Source organism: Zootoca vivipara, chromosome 6 (genome assembly GCF_965207765.1).
Source record: "Zootoca vivipara chromosome 6, rZooViv2.hap1.1, whole genome shotgun sequence".
Taxonomy (NCBI): Eukaryota; Metazoa; Chordata; class Lepidosauria; order Squamata; family Lacertidae; genus Zootoca; species Zootoca vivipara.
The window spans coordinates 96,276,228-96,298,042 of record NC_142589.1 but is presented as its reverse complement, the minus strand read 5'-3'; the positions used below and the strand labels follow the sequence as shown (position 1 = coordinate 96,298,042).

At 52.2% G+C, this 21,815-nt stretch overlaps 3 protein-coding genes across 14 annotated transcripts in view; 1 reads left to right on the top strand and 2 right to left on the bottom strand.

The window, feature by feature from the left end:
- The window catches only part of MYO9B (myosin IXB), a 57,049-nt gene extending 55,199 nt beyond the window's left edge, over positions 1-1,850 (top strand). For 7 of the 8 annotated variants that reach the window (XM_088673117.1, XM_035116967.3, XM_060275278.2 and 4 more), the window contains 3 exons: positions 203-336; positions 604-743; positions 1,159-1,850. In XM_088673117.1, coding sequence (XP_088529243.1) covers positions 203-336; positions 604-742 — 273 coding nt within the window. In that variant the 3' untranslated portion in view covers position 743; positions 1,159-1,850. The remainder of the gene's footprint in view (positions 1-202; positions 337-603; positions 744-1,158) is intronic. The other variant, XM_088673119.1, reaches the window with a different exon arrangement.
- A 456-nt stretch (positions 1,851-2,306) lies between these two features.
- ZNF414 (zinc finger protein 414) lies at positions 2,307-10,510 on the bottom strand. Of its 4 annotated transcripts, none has more exons than XR_015950779.1 (9): positions 10,278-10,401; positions 7,773-8,024; positions 7,396-7,531; positions 7,034-7,132; positions 6,433-6,540; positions 6,084-6,189; positions 4,514-5,136; positions 3,402-4,143; positions 2,307-2,889 (listed from the first exon to the last, which is right to left on the bottom strand). XR_015950779.1 is itself a non-coding variant. In XM_088673122.1 (9 exons), the coding sequence occupies exons 2-9, from the start codon at positions 7,845-7,847 to the stop codon at positions 2,813-2,815; spliced, it is 1,290 nt and encodes a 429-aa protein (XP_088529248.1). In that variant the 5' UTR covers positions 7,848-8,024; positions 10,278-10,431; the 3' UTR covers positions 2,307-2,812. The 4 variants fall into 4 exon arrangements, 3 of the variants coding, with proteins under 3 accessions (XP_088529248.1, XP_034972893.3, XP_088529249.1); XM_088673122.1 differs by having other exon boundaries at positions 3,402-3,560; positions 4,607-5,136; positions 10,278-10,431; XM_035117002.3 differs by lacking the exon at positions 7,773-8,024 and having other exon boundaries at positions 3,402-3,560; positions 4,607-5,136; positions 10,278-10,443.
- A 1,836-nt stretch (positions 10,511-12,346) lies between these two features.
- Positions 12,347-18,456, bottom strand: LOC118085972 (uncharacterized). Of its 2 annotated transcripts, none has more exons than XM_088673121.1 (3): positions 16,452-18,456; positions 14,643-14,708; positions 12,347-13,575 (listed from the first exon to the last, which is right to left on the bottom strand). In XM_088673121.1, exons 1-3 carry the CDS (start codon positions 18,433-18,435, stop codon positions 13,496-13,498), a joined length of 2,130 nt encoding a protein of 709 aa, XP_088529247.1. In that variant the 5' UTR covers positions 18,436-18,456; the 3' UTR covers positions 12,347-13,495. The 2 variants fall into 2 exon arrangements, with proteins under 2 accessions (XP_088529247.1, XP_088529246.1); XM_088673120.1 differs by having other exon boundaries at positions 12,347-12,652.
- Between the last annotated feature and the right edge of the window lie 3,359 nt (positions 18,457-21,815).

The following is a 21,815-nucleotide window of genomic DNA, read 5'->3' as shown; positions in this document are numbered from 1 at the left end:
CTCCTCCCTCCTTGGTGCTCTTTCTGCACTGGGAAAAGCTGGCGAGTGTCAAATTGCCCACCCAAAGGATGCTGCTTCATACCTTATTGCAACCCTGGAGGAGGCTTTTTGGTTGGACAGGCTTTGAAGGACCGTTTGCCTCCTTCCTGGCCCAGAACAGACGCCAGACCTTGCTATCTCCCCCCCCCCCAATCCCTTCCAGAGCAAAGGCCCCCCAGACACTGGGTCAGACGACGGAACTGCGCTGAAACTGGGTGCTATCCCGGAGGGAGAGGAGACGGACAACCGAGAGAAAGAGCTGTTGATCGAGAGGATCCAGTCGATCAAAGAGGAGAAGTGAGTGGCAGGCCCCCAAAGGGAGCTGGGGGGGGGGTTTGGCTGGAAGGCAGAGGAGGAGTTTCCCTCCAAGCTGCCCTGGCATTTCAGGGGCAGTGATTGGCACAGCAATCTGGGCGTCCAGCGAGATCTAGCATTACGAGAGAGGGGAACTCTTTTCCATGCCACACAGAGCTTGGTGAGCATCCCCTTTCTTGCCTTTTCTCCCAAATACCTCCCCTCTGGGAGCATTGTGAGCATGGCCCTTCCGTTCTCTCTCTGGCGCAGAGAAGACATCACCTACCGGTTGCCAGAGTTGGACCAGAGGGGCTCTGACGAGGAGAACCTGGACTCGGAGACGTCGGCCAGCACAGAGAGCCTGCTGGAGGAGCGAGGGGGCCGCCCGGACCCCGACAGCCAGTATTAAGGTGCACGCTTCTGCTTTCCTGGGAACCTGCCTCGGACTGAATCTACCTCCTTGGCCCACCTGGCTCAGCACTGGCAGCAGACTTCCGAAGGCAGGAGGAGCCCTTCCCATCACCAACATGGTGGTGCCCCTGGGGTTTGGACCTGGGACGTTCCCCAACCGCCTCCCCTTAAAACAGGAACAAAATTCTGGTCCTTGTACCCTCTGGTGCACCTGGCTCAGTGGTGTCCACACTAGCTGGCAGCCACTCTCTGGGATTTTAGGCAGGGGGGGGTTCTCAGCCCCCCGGAGACGCCACCGAGACCCCCTCCAGCAACCCACTGAGCGGTGCTGTGCCACCCTGCCCGTTGTTTCTCTATTTCTTTGCTGGCGCTGGCTGCTCACCCCCCCCTTGTGTCCCCGTTCTCTCTCTGAAGGAAGCGGTGAGTCCCCTTGCGCCCGGTGCCTCCCTCCACCTGCCAAAGACGCGGCAGGATCGCCAAGCACCCTGGTCTTCCCCACCGGGGCAAGGCTGCCCCCCGCCCCCTCTGCCTCCGGGTGGGAGCTGCCTTCTCCGCTGCTTCTGCTGCTCCAGGAAAGGCCACTGCTGTGAACTGCCAAGCTCCAGCCGCTACTCTGCAGCCCTGGACCCCAGGACTGAGGGTCTGGTGGCCGGACGTCTCCTCCACCCTCTAGTGTCTCTTCTGTGCCCGGGTCACCAGCAGGTCTCTGGCAAGCCTGGCTCCAGAGTTGCCCGACAAGGAAAGTTCTCCTGGCCCTCTGCATCCGGCAGAGTCCCGTCCTCGGAAAAGGAGCCGGCAATTTTGAGCAGCCTGGGAAAACGGCCTTAGCACTTCTCTTCCTCCTCCCCCGTCCATGGTGCCTTGCCCACCTTTTCTCCCGACAAGACTCCGACTGGACCCCTCGAAGGGGAGTTGGGGGGCAGAGAGACGCCCCTCCTTTCCATTTCGCATCCCCTTCCGCTATCCTGTCTTGATGACTGTCCAAGTGGTTTACAAGAACTGTTGGGTTTGTGTGGTTTTTTGTAATAATGCTTTGAAGAGAGACCAAAAAGAAGACGAGATGCATCGTTGTTCCTATTAAAACCGTGCACTTTTTTGAGAGAGGAGAAGAGAGTCAGAGTCATTCTTGGCGGCTGGACAGAGGAGGCTCCCTGACCGGCTCTGGGAGTTGGCCAAGGTGGGGAGGGGCACTTGTGGGCTTCCCCCCTTCATCCCTGCAGGAGCAGAGAGCAGGGTGCTTCTCACTGCAGACCTCACAGGGGGAGGCCCCAATTCCACACACCCCAAAAATTCTGCTTGTGTTTTTGCTGGTGGAACTCACCTTGAATCCTGAGCAGTTTCTCTCTGTGTGTGAGTAGAGAGGTGGGGAGGGTGTCAGGACTCTGGTGGGTTGCTTAAATCTAACAAAACGGTTTTTTTTAAAAAAAAACAAAGGGTGTTCCTTGCGCTCACACACACACACACACGGCAAGAGGTAGGTGTATTTGTTTGCCTTTGTCACTGCCCCACCCTCAAAAATAGGGCTCGAAAGAAACGCACTGAGACAAAAAGGCTCACTCACATTTTCTGTACAATTCTATTTTATTATTTACAATTCCATTTTATTTCTGTTTTTTTGTGTGTGTGTTTTTTTTGCAAAAGCAGCAAATAGCCCACTATAACAAACCTGAGCAAACCTGATCATCGGCTTTAGGGAAGGAGGGACTGGAGGTGTCCTCACCAAGAGAACAGGGGGAAAATGAGCATTTTGCCTTTAAAGCAAGAGAAACCTTTTGGGGGGGGGAGGGAAGAAGAATGCACCAGAAAAAGTTCTAGATTAAATTAATATCAATAATAATTAAATTCCAACCCCCTTCCCATCAAACACCATCCATTTGTGCGCACACATTCTGTGGGGGGTTGGAGAGGAAAGACTTATTGGGGGTGTCTGCACCCTCTACTCCCTTTTTTGGGGGGGAGGAGTCAAGATTCCCCCCACCATCCTTACTGCACCTTAAAAGGGGGGATGAAGACGGTGATGGTGACAAAACGAGGTGGGGTCTTGGGGGGGGTCAGCACCGCGGAAGCCTCACAGCGGTGAGAAGAGTGTGTTCTCCACTTCCGGCGTCAGTCTGGGGTGGAACGAGGGGAGCCCCACCCCAAAGTCTGGTTGAGGAAAGAAAGGAAAGTAGGGGGGACGTCAGTTTTGTTTTTTTAAGGGGCATTTAAAATCCATCACAAAGCAAAACTTGTCCGTTGCAAAAAACGCATAACTGATAAAAACTGCACAAAACCGCCTTGACTAAATGGGCACTCTCCACCCAGAGATGGTTGGACTACAACTCCGCATCTGGGGAACCTTTGCCCCTCTGGACGCTGCCAAACTACAGTTCCCCTCACCTCTGGCCGATGGGAGTCGTAGCCCAACCACCTCCTTGGGGCACCATGTTACATCCCAGCCTTGGCCAAACTTGAACAAGAGGAGCTGAGCGACGGCTCTGCTCCCGAGTAGGATTTGGGGACCCTCCGGGCGCTGCTGAACTACAACTCCCAGTGGCAACAGGAGCTGTAGCCCTGACTGGAAGGTCCTCCGCACCTGCCAGGCAACCCAGCCGCCTCCCGTGCTGCCCCAGGTGCCGGGGGCAAAGGGAAGGTCCCCCCGCCGGCCCCCCACTCACCCATTTCACCGTCCAGGCGCCCGGGCGGGGAGGGGTTCTTGCGGTGGTCCTCGACGTGCTGGGTGACCTCCTCCCGCGACGCCGTCGAGTAGGAGCACTGCAGGCAGTTGTAGCGCCCCCGTGTGTGCTCCCACACGATGCGGCTGTTGGAGGAGTGCCCTGCGGCGGCGCAAAAAAGAGAAGAACGCTCAGCCCCGGAGCAAACGGACAAGCCTCACGCAAGACTCTGGAAGAGTCAAAGTAACGAGAGCCTTCAGAGCAGGTGGAAACCTGGGCCAGCTTCCTAAATATCTGGGGGGGGGGTTTCTCTCCGGGGTGGATTTGATTAAAATCAAATTGATTCAAATCAGGGGTCAGCAAACTTTTTCAGCAGGGGGCCATACTATATTTTGAAGGGGGGGGGGGGATGAACGAATTCCTTTGCCCCACAAATAACCCAGAGATGCATTTTAAATATAGTAAAAGGACACTGATTCCAGGCCGTCCGTGGGCTGGATTGAGAAGGCGATTGGGCCGGATCTGGCCCCTGGGCCTTAGTTTGCCTACCCGTGGTTTAAGAACTGTGAAATAATACAGGTTACATATATTTTGCCTGTTATTGCTTAAAGCACTTTCTCTGCAGCACCCTGCAAGCGGAGCCTTACAGAGAGTGCCCTGCCATCACAGTGAAACATTTAAGGACAGTTCCCAAACCTCTCAAATACCCCCCACCCACCCCGGTGCTGTCATGAGGACTAGAAACCTGGATTAAAGGTAAAGGTAAAGGGACCCCTGACCATTAGGTCCAGTCGTGACCGACTCTGGGGTTGCGCGCTCATCTCGCATTATTGGCCGAGGGAGCCGGCGTATAGCTTCCAGGTCATGTGGCCAGCATGACAAAGCCGCTTCTGGCAAACCAGAGCAGCACATGGAAACGCCTGTTTACCTTCCCGCTGTAGCGGTTCCTATTTATCTACTTGCATTTTGACGTGCTTTCGAACTGCTAGGTTGGCAGGAGCTGGGACCAAGCAACGGGAGCTCACCCCGTCACAGGGATTCGAACCACCGACCTTCTGATCAGCAAGCCCTAGGCTCAGTGGTTTAACCACAGCGCCACCTGGGTCCCCAGAAACCTGGATTAGGGCAATCTAAAATCTGAGCCAATTGGGCACAATTGCTGGACTGGCAGACAGGGGTGAAGGGGGGGGAGGAAGTCTTCTGCTCACCCTGGCTTTTCTTCCAGACGGCGTTGGAGATGGGGAGTCCCTGTGGCGGCAGGAACGGCCGGAGGCGGCTCTGGACGGCGGCCGGAGGCAAGGCGTAGCTCCCAGGATGGACGTAAGGCAGGAAGGGTCCCGGGAGCGTGGGGGGAGCCGGCCCCGGAAACCTGGCCAGGGGCGGCGGGGGTCCAAAGAGGGAGGGCTCCAGCAGAGGGAAGGGGTGGGGCCCCGGGGGCAGGGTGGGCAAGGGCCCCAGGGGGCTGGGAGGGAGCGGGTCGGGGGCTGGCAGTGGAGCCTCCACCTCGCTAGGGAGGATGGCTTCCTTCCTGAGCTGCTGGATGACCGTTTGCAGTTTGGGGGGGAGAACCTCCAGCAGCTTCCCGGGGGGCTCCTTTTCCAGGGGGGGCTTCTCCGGCGCCAGGGGCGGGGGGGCGGGGGCAGGGGCGGCTCCGGTGGCGGTTCCGGCGGAGGAGCAACTGTGGAGGTGCTTGAAGAGAGAGCGGTGTGTCCGAAAACGCGTCATGCAGTTCTCGCACCTGGAGGGGGAACAGGTTAGAGGGGGTTGGGATGGAGGGCCTTTGAAGGACCCAGTTCCCACACGCTACTCCCATCTTTTGATGGCTCAATCCAAGCTGCTCCAAACAGTACAGGGAGGAATGAGAAACAGGTGTACTGGGTGGGTGGGGGGCTCCATCGCCCACGCCTTCCGGTGGCTCTTGACATTATCATTATTAATAATAATAATAATACATTGCCCATCTAGCTGAATTGCCCCAGCCACTGGGCAGCTTCCAACACACACAAAATTAATAATCAAACAACAAATATTAATAATAACGATCAGATCCTATGTAAAAAGTCACAATGACATTAAAATAAACAACTTATACCAAATCAAGCAGTATGCAATAACGCATTAGAATCCCATAGTAAACGCTAAAATCAAACGTCAGCAAGTAATTAATTAGACAGTTTTACACCTATTACAATAAAGAATGGCTCTTCTGTAATGGATAGAAATGGCAAGCCACAATGCATGAAATAGCAGAAATCGTGCAAAATTATGCAAAAGGGTTAAATTAAGAGACAAAAGACACGCAACATATACAATTATTTAAAACAAAAAACAAAAACATGTTCAAAAGTCCTTTGGAAAAATGGCCTTTTGCTATGCAAGAAAGAGACGGCCCTGGCTGCAAGCTGGCATCGCTTTGAGGAAACAACGAAGGAATTGGTCTCCCTGTCTTGACTACTGCAATGTCCGCTCTATCGGGGCTGCCCTTGAAGACTCTTTGGAAACTGGCAGAATAGTACCATGCTACCAAAAACACCCCCATCTGGCTTTGTCTACTGGAGCAGCCCCTCTTCTGCGCAAGGCCCCGGGGGAGGGGGGGAACCTGAGCTTTGGGAGTAGATTTACTTGGCCCCCTCTAGATCCTGCCCATAATAATAATTAATAATAATAATAATAATATAGCCTTACTTGAAGTAGCGGTTCGGCTTGTAGTGCACCTTTATGTGTTCCATGAGAACTTGCATGTTGGGGAAAGATTCCAAGCAGCCCGGAGAAGAACAGCGGAAAATCTTCCCTGGAGAAACGGAGAGGCAACTGGGCTCATTCATTCTCCAAGCCCATTTCAATAGCCTTGCTTTACACCTTTCCATTTTTTCCGGTCGTTTCAATTTTTCTCTGTTTTCATTTTTAAAATGAAAAAACTCCCCCCTCCACCCCCCCCAAAAGTTACTGCAGTGGAAAATGCGAGGGAGCAAAGGCAGCTTGGAGTCGGATTTGAGATCTGGCCAACCCTCTTCCACCCCCAAACCCGGCTTACCCTCCACCGACTGCGTGGGCCGATAATGAACCGCAATGTGATCCAGCAGTTCTTTCATGCTGCGGCAGGCCAGGCGGCAGCCGTCCCCAGAACACTGGTAGCGTTTCCCTAGGGCGAGGCAAGAGAATTATTATATGATTATTATTATGATTATGATTATTATATGAATTATTATATGATTCAAGAGGCCTTGGCAGCCCCCGTTTGAGGCTGGAGCAGCTTGCAATCCTGTGCCTCTGTTTTCCCTTTCTGTAAAATGGGAACACACGTCCTCTCTAGGGCAAAATACACATCTACCGGAAGTGACTTTCCAAAGGTTGGGGGGGGGGCGACGACACACGCAGGATCCACAGGAAATTGGAGCAAAGGGTGGGAATCTTGTTCGGCCCGAGGGCCATGTCCCCCCCCAGATAATCTTCCAAGGGCCACTTGGCAGTGGGGGGGGGGCAGAGGGAAAAATAGACTAAGCAAGAGCAGGAAAGACACAGATTCTCTGCCCCACCTTTGGGGAGAAAGGAGGGGGGGCCACCCCCAAAGTGGCCCCCATGTGCCCCGTTCCTTTGCCCCCTGCTAAGAAGGGCCGCCCTGGCCTCCAGCTCACCTGGGGGTCTCCTCTTTGGCAGCCGCAGGTCCTGCTTCCGCCCCCCACTGCTCGGCGTGGGGTGGTTGTGGGTCGCCGAAACCCCCGAGTTGGCCAGGCCTGGGAAGAAGAGACGCGGTTGGTGGCAGGGTCCCTGCTGGGCTTGCGGAAGGGCCCCCTCCCTCTGGCTCCACCCCCCCCCCAGGCATCTCCAAGTAGGGATGGGAATCCCCCTTCCCCCATGTTAATTGCTGCCAGTCCATACAGACAGTACAGAGCAAGATATACCATAGACATTTCCTTGAGCCTTCATGAGGACTAGAAAGTTGGCTTTGGTTTTTTGGGGGGGGAGAGAATAGGCCTGATTTCCTGCCCCTACTCACCCCCCAAAGAGGCCACGGGAGAGGTCACTAACGGCAGGGGCCCCTCTTCCTTCTCCGCTTTGCTCCTGGCGCGGCTGGGGGACAGCCGGAGGTCTTGGGGTGCAAGTGGGGCAGCAGCAGGTGGCGGCGTCTTCTCCTGGCCGGAGGGGGTGAAAGGGGGGCAGCTGGTTAGGGGCAAGCAAGGCAGCTCTCATCTCATCTACCCCCCCCCCAAAAAGAGAAGCTCACTTGGCAACTTTGTTGGCTTCTCGGCCAGGATGGGGAAAACCCCTGCAGCCCCCCAGATGTGCTTGTGGCCAGAAATGGTGGGAATTATTACAGTGGGACCTTGGTTCCCAAAAGCTGAAAACCCGGAAGTGAGTGTTCCGGTTTCTGACCGTTTTCCGGATGCCAAACGTCCACTGCAGCTGTTGGCCTGCACCCATCAGAGCCGCCCCTTGATTTCCGAACATTTCGGAAGTCAAACGGACTTCCGGAACAGATTAAGTTCGAGAACCAAGGTGCCACTGTGTTTGGCGCTTTTGGTTTTGCTCTTCATTTCCCCTTTTTCTTTTTCAAGGCTTTTTCCGTTCATTTGTTTTTGTGACTGTGTGGAACCCAGTTCTGCTACTGATGGATCGATTGTGCGACTGCGGAAATGGATAAAAGCCCCCCGTCCAAACAATCATCAGCGCAGGGAACAAAAAATAATAATTTTAATTGTTACCATCTACAATACGGTCTTATTTTATAGTATGGCACATTTTGCTTTCATTTTAAGGCTCAATGGTCTCGTTAGATAGTAAAATTCATGTTAAATTGCTGTTTTAGGGGTTGTTTTTGAAAGTCTGGAATGGATTAATCCGTTTTGCATGACTTTCTATGGGAAAGCGTGCCTTGGTTTTGGAACACTTTGGTTTTGGAACAGTTTGAGAACCAGGGGACCTTTGTATTGTCAATTATTGCATTTCAATCTCCCCTTTTTTTTGCCAAGGAGCTCAACGCAGTCTCTCCTTTGATCCCACACCAACCCTGCAAGGTAGGCCTGGCCAAGAGGCACACGACTGGCCCCAAAGCATGCACTGAGCTTCACGGTCAAGCGGGAGGATTAAAATCCAAATCACGGCCCGGCACTCTAACCACTACGCAACACTGCCTCTCAGTTGCATCCCAGATCTTCCACACCCCTGTTTTAGGAGCTGGGTGACATTATTTTTAGGCATTCGGACTTACATATGCTTTGATGGAAGTTTATAATGACTGATGTTTTAATGCAGAATGGATGGGGAAACCCAGCCAAATGGGCGAGGTATAAATAATAAATTATTATTATTATTATTATTATTATTATTATTGATATTATCTATTATTATCTCAGTGTATCTGATGGGAGAGGGAAGGATGCTTGTTTCCATTCTTGAATTGATTGAGAGTGAACTATTTTTTTTCCTTTTCAGTGAATTCATTAGTCATAATATATTCCTTTATTTGGGTTTTTAAAAATTGGTTGTTGGGGTTTTTTAATCCACTTTTTGCAGCTCTTGCGGGGAAGCAGTGGTCAGATCAAATCATGAAGAGCAAAACCATTATAAAATAGCATATTGATAAACCATCTAAAGAGATTTTCTGGGCTACAGAGATATGTATTTGAAGAAGTTGGTCTGGGTTTGATTTTTGGACGCCAAGCGGGAATCCAATTCCCTTCCCCTATTCACAGGCGGGGGGGGGGGTTCGCTCTTGATCTTGGCCTCTTATTTGGGGGAAGAGACAATGCAAACAAAATAATAATAACCGGCCTTTAGGGGATTGAGGGGACCAAAATCAGAATCTCCCTCTCAAAAGTGGGTCGTTCTCTAAAACTCTGCAGAAACAGGAGCGAGGTTCCTCTTTGGCGGTGAATGAGAAGCCAAAATTTGTCTCAGAAAGCTGCTTTCATTTTATTCCCCCCGGCAGCCTTCAATCATCAGCTAACCAAACGCTAAAGTCTACAACAACTTTGCAAGGTAGGGTGTCCCAAAAAGCCCCTTCGCCGGAGGAAGACGAGCCAAGATTTGTAGGGCTTTTGCCTACAGAACATGCCCTGCAGGGCCCAAATATTGTTGGCAGTTGTGTTCAGGCAAAATATTATCATCTGTTGCTGTTGCTATTCTTCTTATCATTATTATGAAAATTTATATACTGACCTTCAAACAAAAGTAAATAATTAAACCAAAACAACAAAACAAGTTGGGAAGCTTTTAATATTTGATATTTAATATGTGATTAATTATTGTATATTAATATTTTGCTGGAAGCCTCCCAGATGAGTGGGGTATAAATAATAAATTATTATTATTATGAACATTTATACACCAACCTTCAAACAAAAGTAAATAATTAAACCAAAGCAACAAAATAATAATCCCACATGCACACCATATTTATAGCTGAAGCACCCTATTAAAAAGTTGTATAAATCAGCTGCTGAAGTTCAGGCAAGGGCTGTGATGCTCAGTAGTTAGAGCACCTGCCTTGCACAGTGAAGCTCCTGGGGCATCTCCGAATTAAAACCAGCCCTTTATTCCCACCCATGAGCACTGGAAACTTGGGTGCAAGGGCCAGAGCAGTTGCTTGGCATGGGCCAGATCCTGGGCCCGGCTGCCGGCCAGGGCAGCCAGCATGGAGGTCAGGGGCCTAACACTGCAAGCCGGTTTTGTGTGTTCTTGGCAGCAACGTCCCCCTTTCCCTGCCCGGCTCCACTCTCGCCCCGGGCACGTGTGAATGGGCCCAACTCGCGTGCATCGCTCTGAGCATTGTTATTATGCAATCGCTGCAGCCCATCGGGGGCCCTGGCAGGAGAGGAGGGGGGGTTAAGAGAGGACCCCCCCCCCAGATCTTGGAAAGGGGGACGAGAAGAGCCTTACCATCTCTGCGCCAGGGAAACCTCTCTTTGCAACGACGTTGCTTTTCCCTGCTGCTTTTTTTAAAGGGGGCGGATTTCCAGCTGCTGCAGCCGGCTTCCTCTTCCCGCACCATCAAAGGCAGCCGAGCTGTTATTTTGTAGCCATCTTGACGCGCAACTGTCGCGAGATCGGAAGTCCGCTCGGGGGAGGGGCAGGGAGGGAGGGAGGGCGCCCCCCAGTGGCACCAGCGGGGAAAGGGAGCGAATTCTTCCCCCCTTTTCTTCTACCTTTCTCTCCCTTCCTTCCTCACTCGTTTCTTTCTCGTATCTTTTTCTTTTCCTTCCTTTCTCCTTTCCTTCTCTTTCTCTCTTCCTCCCCTCTTTCCTCCCCTTTCCTTCTCTCTCTCACGCTTTTTCTCTTCCTTCCTTCCTTCCTTCCCTTCTCTCTCTCACCCTATTTATCTCTTTTTATTATTGTATTTTAATCAGTTGTTTTATATCTAGGCTGGGGAGGGCGGGGTATTAATAATAATAATAATAATAATCTTCCTCCCTCCCTTTCCTTCTCTTATCTCCCTTCCTTCCTCCTCTTTCCTTCTATCTCTCACTCTTTCTCTTTTTAATAAAAAATTACTTCAGTAGCACCTTAAAGACCAACTAAGTTTTTATTTTGGTATTAGCTTTCGTGTGCATGCGCACTTCTTCAGATACGCTGAAACAGAAGTGCCTTCCTCCCTCCCTCCCTTTTCCCTCTTTCTCTTATCTTTTTCTCTTCCTTCCTTCCTTCCTTCCCCTTCTCTCTCTCTCTATATATTCCTTTCTTCCTCTCTCCCCTTCCTTTTCCTTCTCTTTTGGGTCCAAATAGGAATCTTCCAGGCATTCCCCAAAAAGGGCTTTTATGGCTTGAAAATACAGAGAAGCTCTGTTTAAAGTAACTCTTCAACAACGGCCACCTGGATGTTATTAGCCCAGAACTGGGGAAAAGATCAAACTCCCTAGCAGAGAGGAATGGCAAATCAAGCTGACAGATTATGCAGAGGTGGCAAAACTGACTGGAAAAGAGAGAGAAAAACTTTATAAAAGAATGGGGAAAATGTGTAAGTTGTTTAGCAGACCACTGTAAGCAGAAGGAAACAAGAGCAGAATTTTGACTCACTTGTAGTGCAAAAATTGTGATATAAAAATTGGAGTCTGGATGAATATGCAGTTTTAGATGTTTAAAATGGGACCCCCATGGAGAGGAAGGGGGCGGAGTCTCGAGATTGGGAGAATCTCTCTTATAGAGATCTGTTATTGCAGTTTGTGTTCGTATATATCAAGCATGTCCAACAACATAGAATCATAGAGTTGGAAGAGACCACAAGGGCCATCCAGTCCAACCCCCTGCCAAGCAGGAAACACCATCAAAGCATTCCTGACATATGCCTGTCAAGCCTCTGCTTAAAGACCTCCAGAGAAGGAGACTCCACCACACTCCTTGGTAGCAAATTCCACTGCCGAACAGCTCTTACTGTCATGAAGTTCTTCCTAAAGTTTAGGTGGAATCTTCTTTCTTGTCGTTTGAATCCATTGCTCCGTGTCCGCTTCTCTGGAGCAGCAGAAAACAATCTTTCTCCCTCCTCCATATGACATCCTTTCATATTTGAACATGGCTATCATATCACCCCTTAACCTTCTCTTCTCCAGGCTAAACATACAGGGCTCCCCTTCCTAAAAAAAGCTCAACAGCTTTGACCTGAACCCCCCAAAAAGGGGTAGATCACTGTCAGTTTTTAACTCTGTGAGTAGATCACAGTCTCTTGGGAGTTGGCCACCCCGGTATATATTTTGCTTTTGTAAAACCAGTAAGAATTTATTTCAAAAAAGAAAGAATGAAAAGAAAAAGAAAATACAGGGAAGCTCAGAGACATGCAGGTCAATTCCAGGCGAGACGGTTCACCTTTTTGTAGGCGAATGCTCCCTTTCTTCCAACATCTCAAAACGACAGCCATGATTCCATTGTGCATTTTTAATTCTGTTTCTATTTTAATTGGGGAGTGGGGGGGGGTGTTTCCTGGTGCGATGGGGAAGCATTAATCCAAAAGACACAGCTTGTGAAAGCAAAACAACATTTATTCAACTACAGAAGGTCAACCATTAGAAATAGAATTCCGAGGTCTTGCTCCGGTTCCGATCACCGCAGGGGCCGCTTCGGTTGCAAGCCGAAAAGCAATCGGTCGGTTCCCAGGGATCCTCTTTGCAGGAATCCATCAAACATCCTTCAGGAAACAGAACAAGCGTGCTCCTCTTAATCTGGAGTGGGGGTCCTCCTCCAAGACCTCAACCGCCGGGATGTGGTTTCTTCAGCCAAGCAGCCAATTTGGGTTGGGTGTCCGTCAGAGATCCAACACGGGAAAACTGTCAGCAAAAAAAAAAAAAGTCCCATGGAGGTTCTGTTTCCTGCCCCCAGGCGAAAACTTATTTTTTTAGGGGGGGAGCAGGCGAAAAAAAGGATTAGCCCAGCTGGAAACTCCCCACCACAAGACGCCTCCGTCAGGAAACGAAAACGCAGGAAAGCCCAAGAGTTGAAAAGGGTGCCCCCTTCTGTTGCAAGGCAAAAGGCATTGAAAAGGGAGGGGGGAAAGGAGGGGTCCAGGTTTTCCTGGTGCCAGCAAGCACCCCCCCCCCAAAAAAAAATTAAAACCACAGAAAATTTTCAAGAACAAAAATCAAGTTCAAACACAAACTGTTTTGCACCGTTGGGAGAAAAAAATCTTCTTGTAATGGAATGTCTGATCTCTTAAAAACCAAGAGGCCTTTCACTGGGGGGGGGGGTGTTAAACCGTCCCTGCTTGAGCTTGCCCCCCCCAGGGGGCCAGACAGTCTTGCGGCAGAGTCAAGAGAGGATTGGGGAGAGTCGTGTTCGAAAGAGTCGTCTTCTTGGCTCCCGGGATCCCATTCTGCCCTGCTGCCCCCCCAACTGCTCAATGGTGGCCCTGCTTGGCTTGCCAAGGGACAGACTCTTGAGCAGGCGGGGGGGGGGCAAGCGCTGGGGGATCTCTTCCATCGAGAGGAATGGTCCGCTTCCGGCTTCCAGGCCCCTCTGCTCCCACTTTCTGTTGCAAAAATAGTTCCCTCTGCTCTTGGTAAGAGGGGGTTCCTTCTGGGCGTCTGTGGGGCCAGTTAAGCCCCTGAGAACGGGGGGGGGGGGTTTGGCAAGTGGACGCCATTGGTTTTTCCACCGCCCCGTTCCCCGACAGATCAGGAACCGAAGTCTGCCCAGTTCAGCGCATGGCCCGGCTGGGTCTCGGGTAGGGAGCTATCTGTGCCGGCCCAGATACCTGGAATAACAGAATCACAGAGCTGTAGAGGGGGAAGGGGCACCAGTGGTCATCTAGCCCAGCCCCCTGAACCGAAGCCCCTGGGAAACAGACCCCTGATCTCCGTTTAAAACCCTGCAGTGAAGGAGTCTGCCACCTCAACCTGCAAAAGGAAAACCCCAGACTTTGTGGGGGCAAATCACGAACTCTACCGCCACTGAGCTATCCCTGATCGGCGTTCGAATTCCGCCATGCGCATACTGCGATAGTCATCTGGGGATCCCCAGATCTGGACTGCTTTCACACACTAATAGCCAGATCCTATAGAATTTCATCAGTTAGAGTTTATCCGCACAGGGGGGGAATGGATTTCTGGAACAAAAATGCTTTTTCTGGGCAGCCTGAGCAGGAGCAGCGAACGGCGTTATAGCGCATTGTTGCCTCCGCTTTCCCCTGCTCACCGTTGTGAAGAATATTCCTACATTATTAATGGTCTGTGTCATCGTTAAGAAAAAGAAGTACGGTAAAAGGAAACAGGTCAAGGACCCCTGGACGGTTAAGTCCAGTCCAAGGCGACTCTGGGGTTGCGACACTCATCTCGCTTTCAGGTCGAGGGAGCCAGCGTCTGTCCGTAGACAGCTTTCCGGGTCACGTGGCCAGCAGGACTAAACTGCTTCTGGCGCAGCAGGACACCGTGACGGAAACCAGAGTGCATGAAAATGGCGTTTACATTCCCGCCGCAGCGATACCTATTCATCTACTTGCACTGGCATGCTTTCGAACTGCTAGGTTGGCAGGAGCTGGGACAGAGCAATGGGAGCTCACCCCGTCACGGGGATTTGAACCGCCAACCTTCCGATCGCCAAGCCCAAGAGGCTCAGTGGTTTAGACCACAGCACCATGTTTAACTGAGAATAAATCACAGTCAGGCCATCATTTGAAAATTAAGGCATAAAAAGAAGGGCAACTGCACATTCCGTTTTGGCAACTGTAACCTTGGTTTCAGGAGCCGTTTGGGGCCTAGTTGATATATCTGAGCTCCTAACACCCAAAACAAGGTGGTATCATTTGTGCGGCTTGGAGCTCACCTTGTGAGACAGTCTGTGTCTGCTGGAACTCCTCCTTGAAGCAAAGCATCCCACCACTTTGAGGTCCTTCGTGGAAAAAGTCAGGTAGAGATGTAAATAAGAATAATGATAATAATAGAAGGTAAAAGGTCAAGGACCCCTGGATGGTTAAGTCCAGTCAAAGGCAGCTATCAGGCCGAGGGAGCCGGCGTTTGTCCAGAAACAGCTTTTCCTGGTCATGTGGCCAGCAGGACTAAACTGCTTCTGGCGCAATGGGACACGGTGACAATAACCAGAGCACACGGAAACGCCGTTTACCTTCCCGCCGCAATGGGGCCTGCGCCGGCGTGCTTTCAAACCGCTAGCTTGGCAGGAACTGGGACAGAGCAATGGGAGGCTCACCCTGTTGCGGGGATTTGAACTGCCAACCTTCCAATCGGCAAGCCCAAGAGGCTCAGTGGTTTAGACCACAGCGCCACCCGCGTCCCTTGATGTTAATAATACAGCTTGGAATTTGATTCCAGGAAAGACCCTGTTTTGAGCTTCCTGATACCGAGGAGATACTTGCCTCCCCAAAGCTGTGGGGCAAAAAGAAAAAAAGTTCCCCTAGCTGTTCAACGGGAAGCAACATGCCCCTTCCGCTCTGAAAAAATGAAAAACAGCTGGTCCTCCCAATGGCCAGCTAAGCTAAGTGGAAGAAGGCTTAGCAACAATGACTCCCATTAAGACACAAGGAGTAGCACCGCCATGGAATGGGCCACAGGGCTCAGTGCCTTTGGCTATTGCTAGCCAATGCATCTTAAAGAAAGGAGCCCTAGCTGCTCTGGGGTGTGGGAGGCCTACTTGAAATCCAGAGAGCTCTTCCACACAGCTGGCACGCTCTTCTTCGGTTCTTGTAAAAGTGGGTTTTCAAACTTCTATAGACTCAAAAATAACCCTTGTGGGCTGGTGCTATTCTGCATTAAAAGTTTAAGGTAAGACAAAAGTAAAGAACCCCCGGAGGGTTAAGTCCAGTCCAAGGCGACTCTGGGGTTGTGGCGCTCATCTCGCTTTCAGGCTAAGGCAGCCGGGGTTTGTTCACAGGCAGCTTCCCGGGTCACGTAGCCAGCAGGATTAAACCGCTTCTGGTGCAACGGGACACCGTGACGAGTGCCAGAGCGCACGGAAACACCATTAATAATAATAATAATAAAATAATAATAATAATAATAATAATAATAATATATTTATACCCCGCCCATCTGGCTGGGTTTCCCCAGCCACTCTGGGCGGCTTCCAACAGAAAAATAAAACACAGTAATCTATTAAGCATTAAAAGCCTCCCTGAATAGGGCTGCCTTCAGATGTCTTCTAAAAGTCTGGTAGTTGTTTTCCTCTTTGACATCTGATGGGAGGGTGTTCCACAGGGCAGGCGCCACCACCGAGAAGGCCCGCTGGAGCGGTACCTATTTATCTACTTGCACTTTGATGTGCTTCCGAACTGCTAGGTTGGCAGGAGCTGGGACCGAGCAACGGGAGCTCACCCCATCGCATGGATTTGAACTGCCGACCTTCCGATCAGCAAGCCCAAGAGGCTCAGTGGTTTAGACCCCAGCGCCACCCACGTCCCTACCAAAATGTTAAATGTGTGTCTGCTCCTGAAATTTCCTTCCTGCTGGGTCTCCAGGGTGTTGGGAGCTGTAGCCCAACTACATTCAGGGAGACTCAGAGGCTGACAGACACATGCTGGCCCCCCCCCTAACCTTTTGGACTCCCGTTGGCCCCGAGTCGCAGCCCAACATGTCGGGTGAGGGTGGGCACTGGCTTGGGCTGCGGCCAAGGCGGCCTTACCTGCGCCTTGGGGCTGGTTGCTGCTGCTGTACACCTTGCTCCTCCGGCTCCTGCGGGTCCGCTTGTAGGGGGTGGGGTTCTGGGAGAGCTGGGGGAACCTGGCCAGCAGCTCCTTCAGGAGCTGGACTTTGTCCTCGCCAAAGAGCATCCCGTCGCTGTTGCGGCTGCTCATCTTGGAGCAGATGGCCTGCAGCCGGGGGTTAATGGCGCGGAGGACCTTCACGCGGCGGTGCAGGGTCAGCCGGTTGCTCAGGCTGCCCAGGAGGCGGAGGAGGCGCTGGGCCCACCCCCGCAGTTCCAGGGGGTCGACAGGCTCCCGCTTCTCCAGGGCCTCTTCGGCCATCTCGTAGAGGTTCATGGCCGGGGCCAGCGTGTCCAGAACCTCGTCTTGGAGCCAGCCCAGTTTCTGGGCATCGCCCAACAGCATCCTCTGCTCCGGCGCGTTGCCCAGGTTGGCAAAGTCGGGGTTGAGGGCGGGCGTCTCGTGGCTCCTGTCGGGCAGCGTGGGGCGCGGGCAGAAGGACATGAGGGTCCTCCTCTGCCGGAGGCTCAGGCAGGTGTGGCAAACCCTCACCCAGAAGTCCACCACCTCCTGGCGGGGCGTCCACTTCTGCGGCGCGGAGCAGGTGCCGTCCGAGCCCGCCGGCACCGCAGAGCTGCCGGAAACGCCGTCCTCTTCGCCGGCGCCCCAGCCCAGCTCCTCTTCCATCTCAGGGCTGCCCCAGGCCTCGGGGTCTCCGCTCTGGCTTCCGCCCCGAGTGACGCTCACAGGTTGGTCCTTGACCCAGTCGGGGTTCCGCCATTCGTCCCCGCCCTGCTCTGAAGCCAGCCGCTCGAGGCTGTCCAAGACCCCCCCGTGCTCCGAGCTCCACCAGGTGGCCTCTTCCCGGGGCCCCTCCTCTGCCGGCCTCCCCCAGCCCCTTTCCTCTCGGCCGGGGCTCACCCCATCCCTCCTCTCAGGCTCGCCCCACCAGCTCCCTCCCCGAGGGGGGCTGCCAGGGGGCGGCCGCTGCTCCCTCACCCCATGCCTTGCCGAGTCCCCCTCTCCCCAGCCCCCCGGCTCCAGGCTGGCCTGCCTTGGCGGCGTCAGGAGCACCCGCACCCCTGCTTCCCTCTTGGGGCTCCCACCCCAGTGGGATTTCCGGGGGGCTTTGGCCGCAGGGAACGGCTCCCACGAGGGAGGCTCCCTCTCCCGACTGCCCCACCGGCTCCTCCTGCTAAAGGGGTCCTCCTCCTCCTGCTGCTGCTGCTGGCGGGGCACTTCTTCCTCTTCCTCCTCGTGGGGGGGATTCTCTCCGCCCCACTGATCCCAGCCCCACAACTCTCTTCGAGGACCCCTCCACCTCCCGGGCTCTTCCTCCTCCTCCTGGGGGGGGTTCTCGCCCGCCCACGGATCCCGGCCGCTCCCCCCTCTGCGAGAACCCCTCCCGCTCCCGGGCTCTTCCTCCTGCTCCTCATGGGGGGGACTCGCTGCCCCCCATGGATCTGGGCCCCTCCCCCCTCTGCGAGGACCCCTCCCCCTCCAGGTGTCTTCCTCCTCCTCCCCCTCCTCCTCGTGGGTGGTGCTCCCTCCCCCCCATAGATCTGGGCCCCTCCCCCCTCTGCTCGGACCCCTCCAGGTGTCTTCCTCCTCCTCCTCCTCCCCCTCCTCCTCGTGGGGGGTGCTCCCTCCCCCCCACGGGTCCCGGCCCCTCCTCCCTCTGCGAGGACCCCTCCCCCTCCAGGGCCCCGCCCAGACACCACGCCCTCTGCCCCTCCACCGGGGCGGGAAGCCCCGCGCCATCTCCCAAGGGGGGCGGGGGGCCCTCGCCGCCAGCCTCTCCGACTCCCAGCAGACCTTGCGCGGCGGCGGGGGCAGCTCCCAGTCCCACTCCGCGTCCCCCCACCCCCACGGGTCGAAGGCAGGCGGCTCCGGGGAGCGCCGCGTCCGCTTGGGCCCGCCCGCTCCCACCGCCCGCTTCTTCGCCCTGCCCGAGTCTGCCATGACAGTGGCGGCGGAAGGAGAAACTCCCGGGCCGGAAACGTGGCTCCGGGAAGGGGAGGGGGGAAGAGGCATTCGAGAGAGCCGGCTAGAGCGTCGCGGCTCCTGGAAAGAAGAGAAAGAGCGAGCCGGCTAGAGCGTCGCGAAATTGGAAACTACATCTCCCGTCAGGCCTCGGCCAGTTTGGGCGGCGGCGGAGGATGACGGGAGTCCGAGTTCAGAAAGAAGGTGGAAGGCCTGTTCCCCCGGCCTAGTATAAATTTAACCGAGATTCCCGGCTACTTTTGGTTTGTTTGCTCGCAGGAGCTGATGGGAGTTGTAGTTCCATTGTTATTTTTTAATCTTTTGTGTGTAAGCCGCTTTGGCATTTATTTGAATAAAAAGCGGTAAATAATAATAATAAACAAACCAACCCTCTGAGGGCCACTAAGCAATAGCTCAACAAATGCTGCTTCACACAGCACTCAAAAAGCGACTTTTAATTGTAGGGTTGGAAGGGACCTCAGGGGGTCATCTAGCCCAACCCCCTGCCATGCAGGGAACGTATGGAACTCCCTGCCACATGACAGCAATGCCTTCTCCTTTTTTATATTTTTACTAGTTGGCCCTGCCACGTGTTGCGGTGGCTCAGTTTGTTAAATGGAGCCTCAGAGTCCCCCTTCAGACCCCCCTCACCTTCAGAGTCCACCTGTTTTTCGCTTGTTATGTTTACATAGGCGCATCCCTGTGTCTCCCCTCACCCTGTTCTGTCCCTCCTCCCCCCATCCTCCGGTTCATTCCTGTGATTGGGCCCACTCTGTCCCAACCTATGACCTATTTGCCCCCCAGCCCCAGTCAGGCCCCTACCTCCACTTGGCCTAGTCTGGAAAGCGGCCTAATCTGCTGCGGCCTATTCAGTCTGCTGGGCAATGTTGGGCCTTGTTGCTGCAAAAGGCCTGTTTTCAATTGGTTACTGTGGAATTTTGTGGTGTCATCTGGTGGCGCGGCTTTGGAGGCAGCAGCGTGCGACCTGCCTTTCTATTGGATGTTGCTGGAGTCTTCAGACCTTCTGCTGGTGATGTCTAATTTGGACGCCACTTTTTTGTGTGTTTAATCATTATTTTAGGTGTGAAAGGTGTGCTTGGGGGGGGGGGCAAAATTATGACAGATCCCTCCCTGATGGGCAAGGTACGTTGTGTCCTAATTTGTTGGAATTCAGTTCAGCGGTTATGGAGGAAGGGTGTTACATCCGCGCACGCAGTGGGAACATTTATATATATATATATAGATTGAATTTCCATTTTATAACATTTAAACACATCCTTAATCAACTCTTTACTTGTTTGCTCGTACGAGCTTGTCGACTTCCCTCCCTCCTGCCTCATAGTTTTCATAATTCATTTTTACATTATAGCATTTCTACCTCTTTCAGTTTATGTTTCATTTCTTCCAGTTATCACCATTTTAAAAAAATAAATATAAAAAGGTAATAATCATTAACATTACAAGTCTTATTATTGCAACCCTGCTAGTCTTGTTAATTGCTTACAATTGTCCTTCAGATATTGTACAAATTTACTCCAGTCTTTTTGGTTTTGGATTTTCCCCATCAGCTTCACCAATTCTGCATGGTCCATCATCTTCATCTGCCACTCAGGAAGGCGATGACAACAACAACAACAACAACAACAACAACAACAACAATTTTTTATACCCCGCCCATCTGGCTTCTTACTGGTTCACTTTGGGAGCCCTTCTCTGCTGAAGAGCAATTGTGGCTCACCACCACCCAGGGATCCTGGGAACCGTAGTTTGTGAACGGTGCTGAGAACCGTAGCTCTGAGGGGTTGGGGTCTCCTCACAAGGTGGCTGAAACAGAAAGAGTTGGGGGGGGGGTACAGGTGCCCTCGAGCAGCCATTCCCCCCAATATGCTGCCTGATCCAGATGTTTTGGAAGTATAACTCCAATTGGGAGCCAGAATGGCTGACAGGAGTTGTAGTGAAATGTTGGGTTTTATCATTGTAGTGTTATTAGGTTATTGCTTTTATTTTTATTCTATTTTATATACTGTTATCTTTTTGTATGAACCGCCCTGAGACCTCTGGGTATAGGGCGGTATATAAACTCAATAAATAAATAATTGTATGTATTTCTGTAGGTATGTTATGAGAATTATATGGTCTAACTCTAATGTATAAAATAAATGTTCATAAATGTACCAGCCAAACACATACATACATAAATATACTGTATAAACCACGTGTCTGAATCAGTACAGGAAAAAAAGTCCTGAAATCATTTTGACTCTCCCAGATTGACCTCAAATGTTTCTTCTGCAAGGACAAAGGAAATGGGAAAACCTCCCCATTGTCTCTGTGCTCACAAATCCTGTCCTAAGGCCCTATCTGTGTATGAATAGGGTGAGCCTGTGACCTGGGTTCGGGAACTGAGTATTTACCATTACCAAATAATGGCCAGGCTGCCCAGGTAATACAATCAGTGACCATTATCAAGTATCCTTGCAGGCAGGATTTCTGCTGGAGACCCGCCTCCTGTGACATATGCATGATGTTTCCGGGGTGGGGGTGGTGGACGATTTCAAAAGTCTATATAAGAGCTTGTGCACTTTTGTTCCGGGTTCCTCCCGCATGTGGGGAGTGAGGATACAGTTGCAACAGTTCAATAAAAATCAGGCTTATTAGCCGCTTTGCTTCTCAATAGTCTCTGCTTGGCCTCTCTTATTTTCTCCTACCGATAGAGAATCATAGAATCATAGAATCATAGAATCATAGAGTTGGAAGAGACCACAAGGGCCATCCAGTCCAACCCCCTGCCAAGCAGGAAATACCATCAAAGCATTCCTGACAGATGGCTGTCAAGCCTCTGCTTAAAGACCTCCAAAGAAGGAGACTCCACCACACTCCTTGGCAGCAAATTCCACTGCCGAACAGCTCTTACTGTCAGGAAGTTCTTCCTAATGTTTAGGTGGAATTTTCTTTCTTGTAGTTTGAATCCGTTGCTCCGTGTCCGCTTCTCTGGAGCAGCAGAAAACAACCTTTCTCCCTCCTCTATATGACATCCTTTTATATATTTGAACATGGTTATCATATCACCCCTTAACCTTCTCTTCTCCAGGCTAAACATACCCAGCTCCCTAAGCCGTTCCTCATAAGGCATTGTTTCCAGGCCTTTGACCATTTTGGTTGCCCTCTTCTGGACACGTTCCAGCTTATCAGTATCCTTCTTAAACTGTGGTGCCCAGAACTGGACACAATACTCCAGGTGAGGTCTGACCAGAGCAGAATACAGTGGTACTATTACTTCCCTTGATCTAGATGCTATACTCCTATTGATGCAGCCCAGAATTGCATTGGCTTTTTTAGCTGCTGCATCACACTGCTGA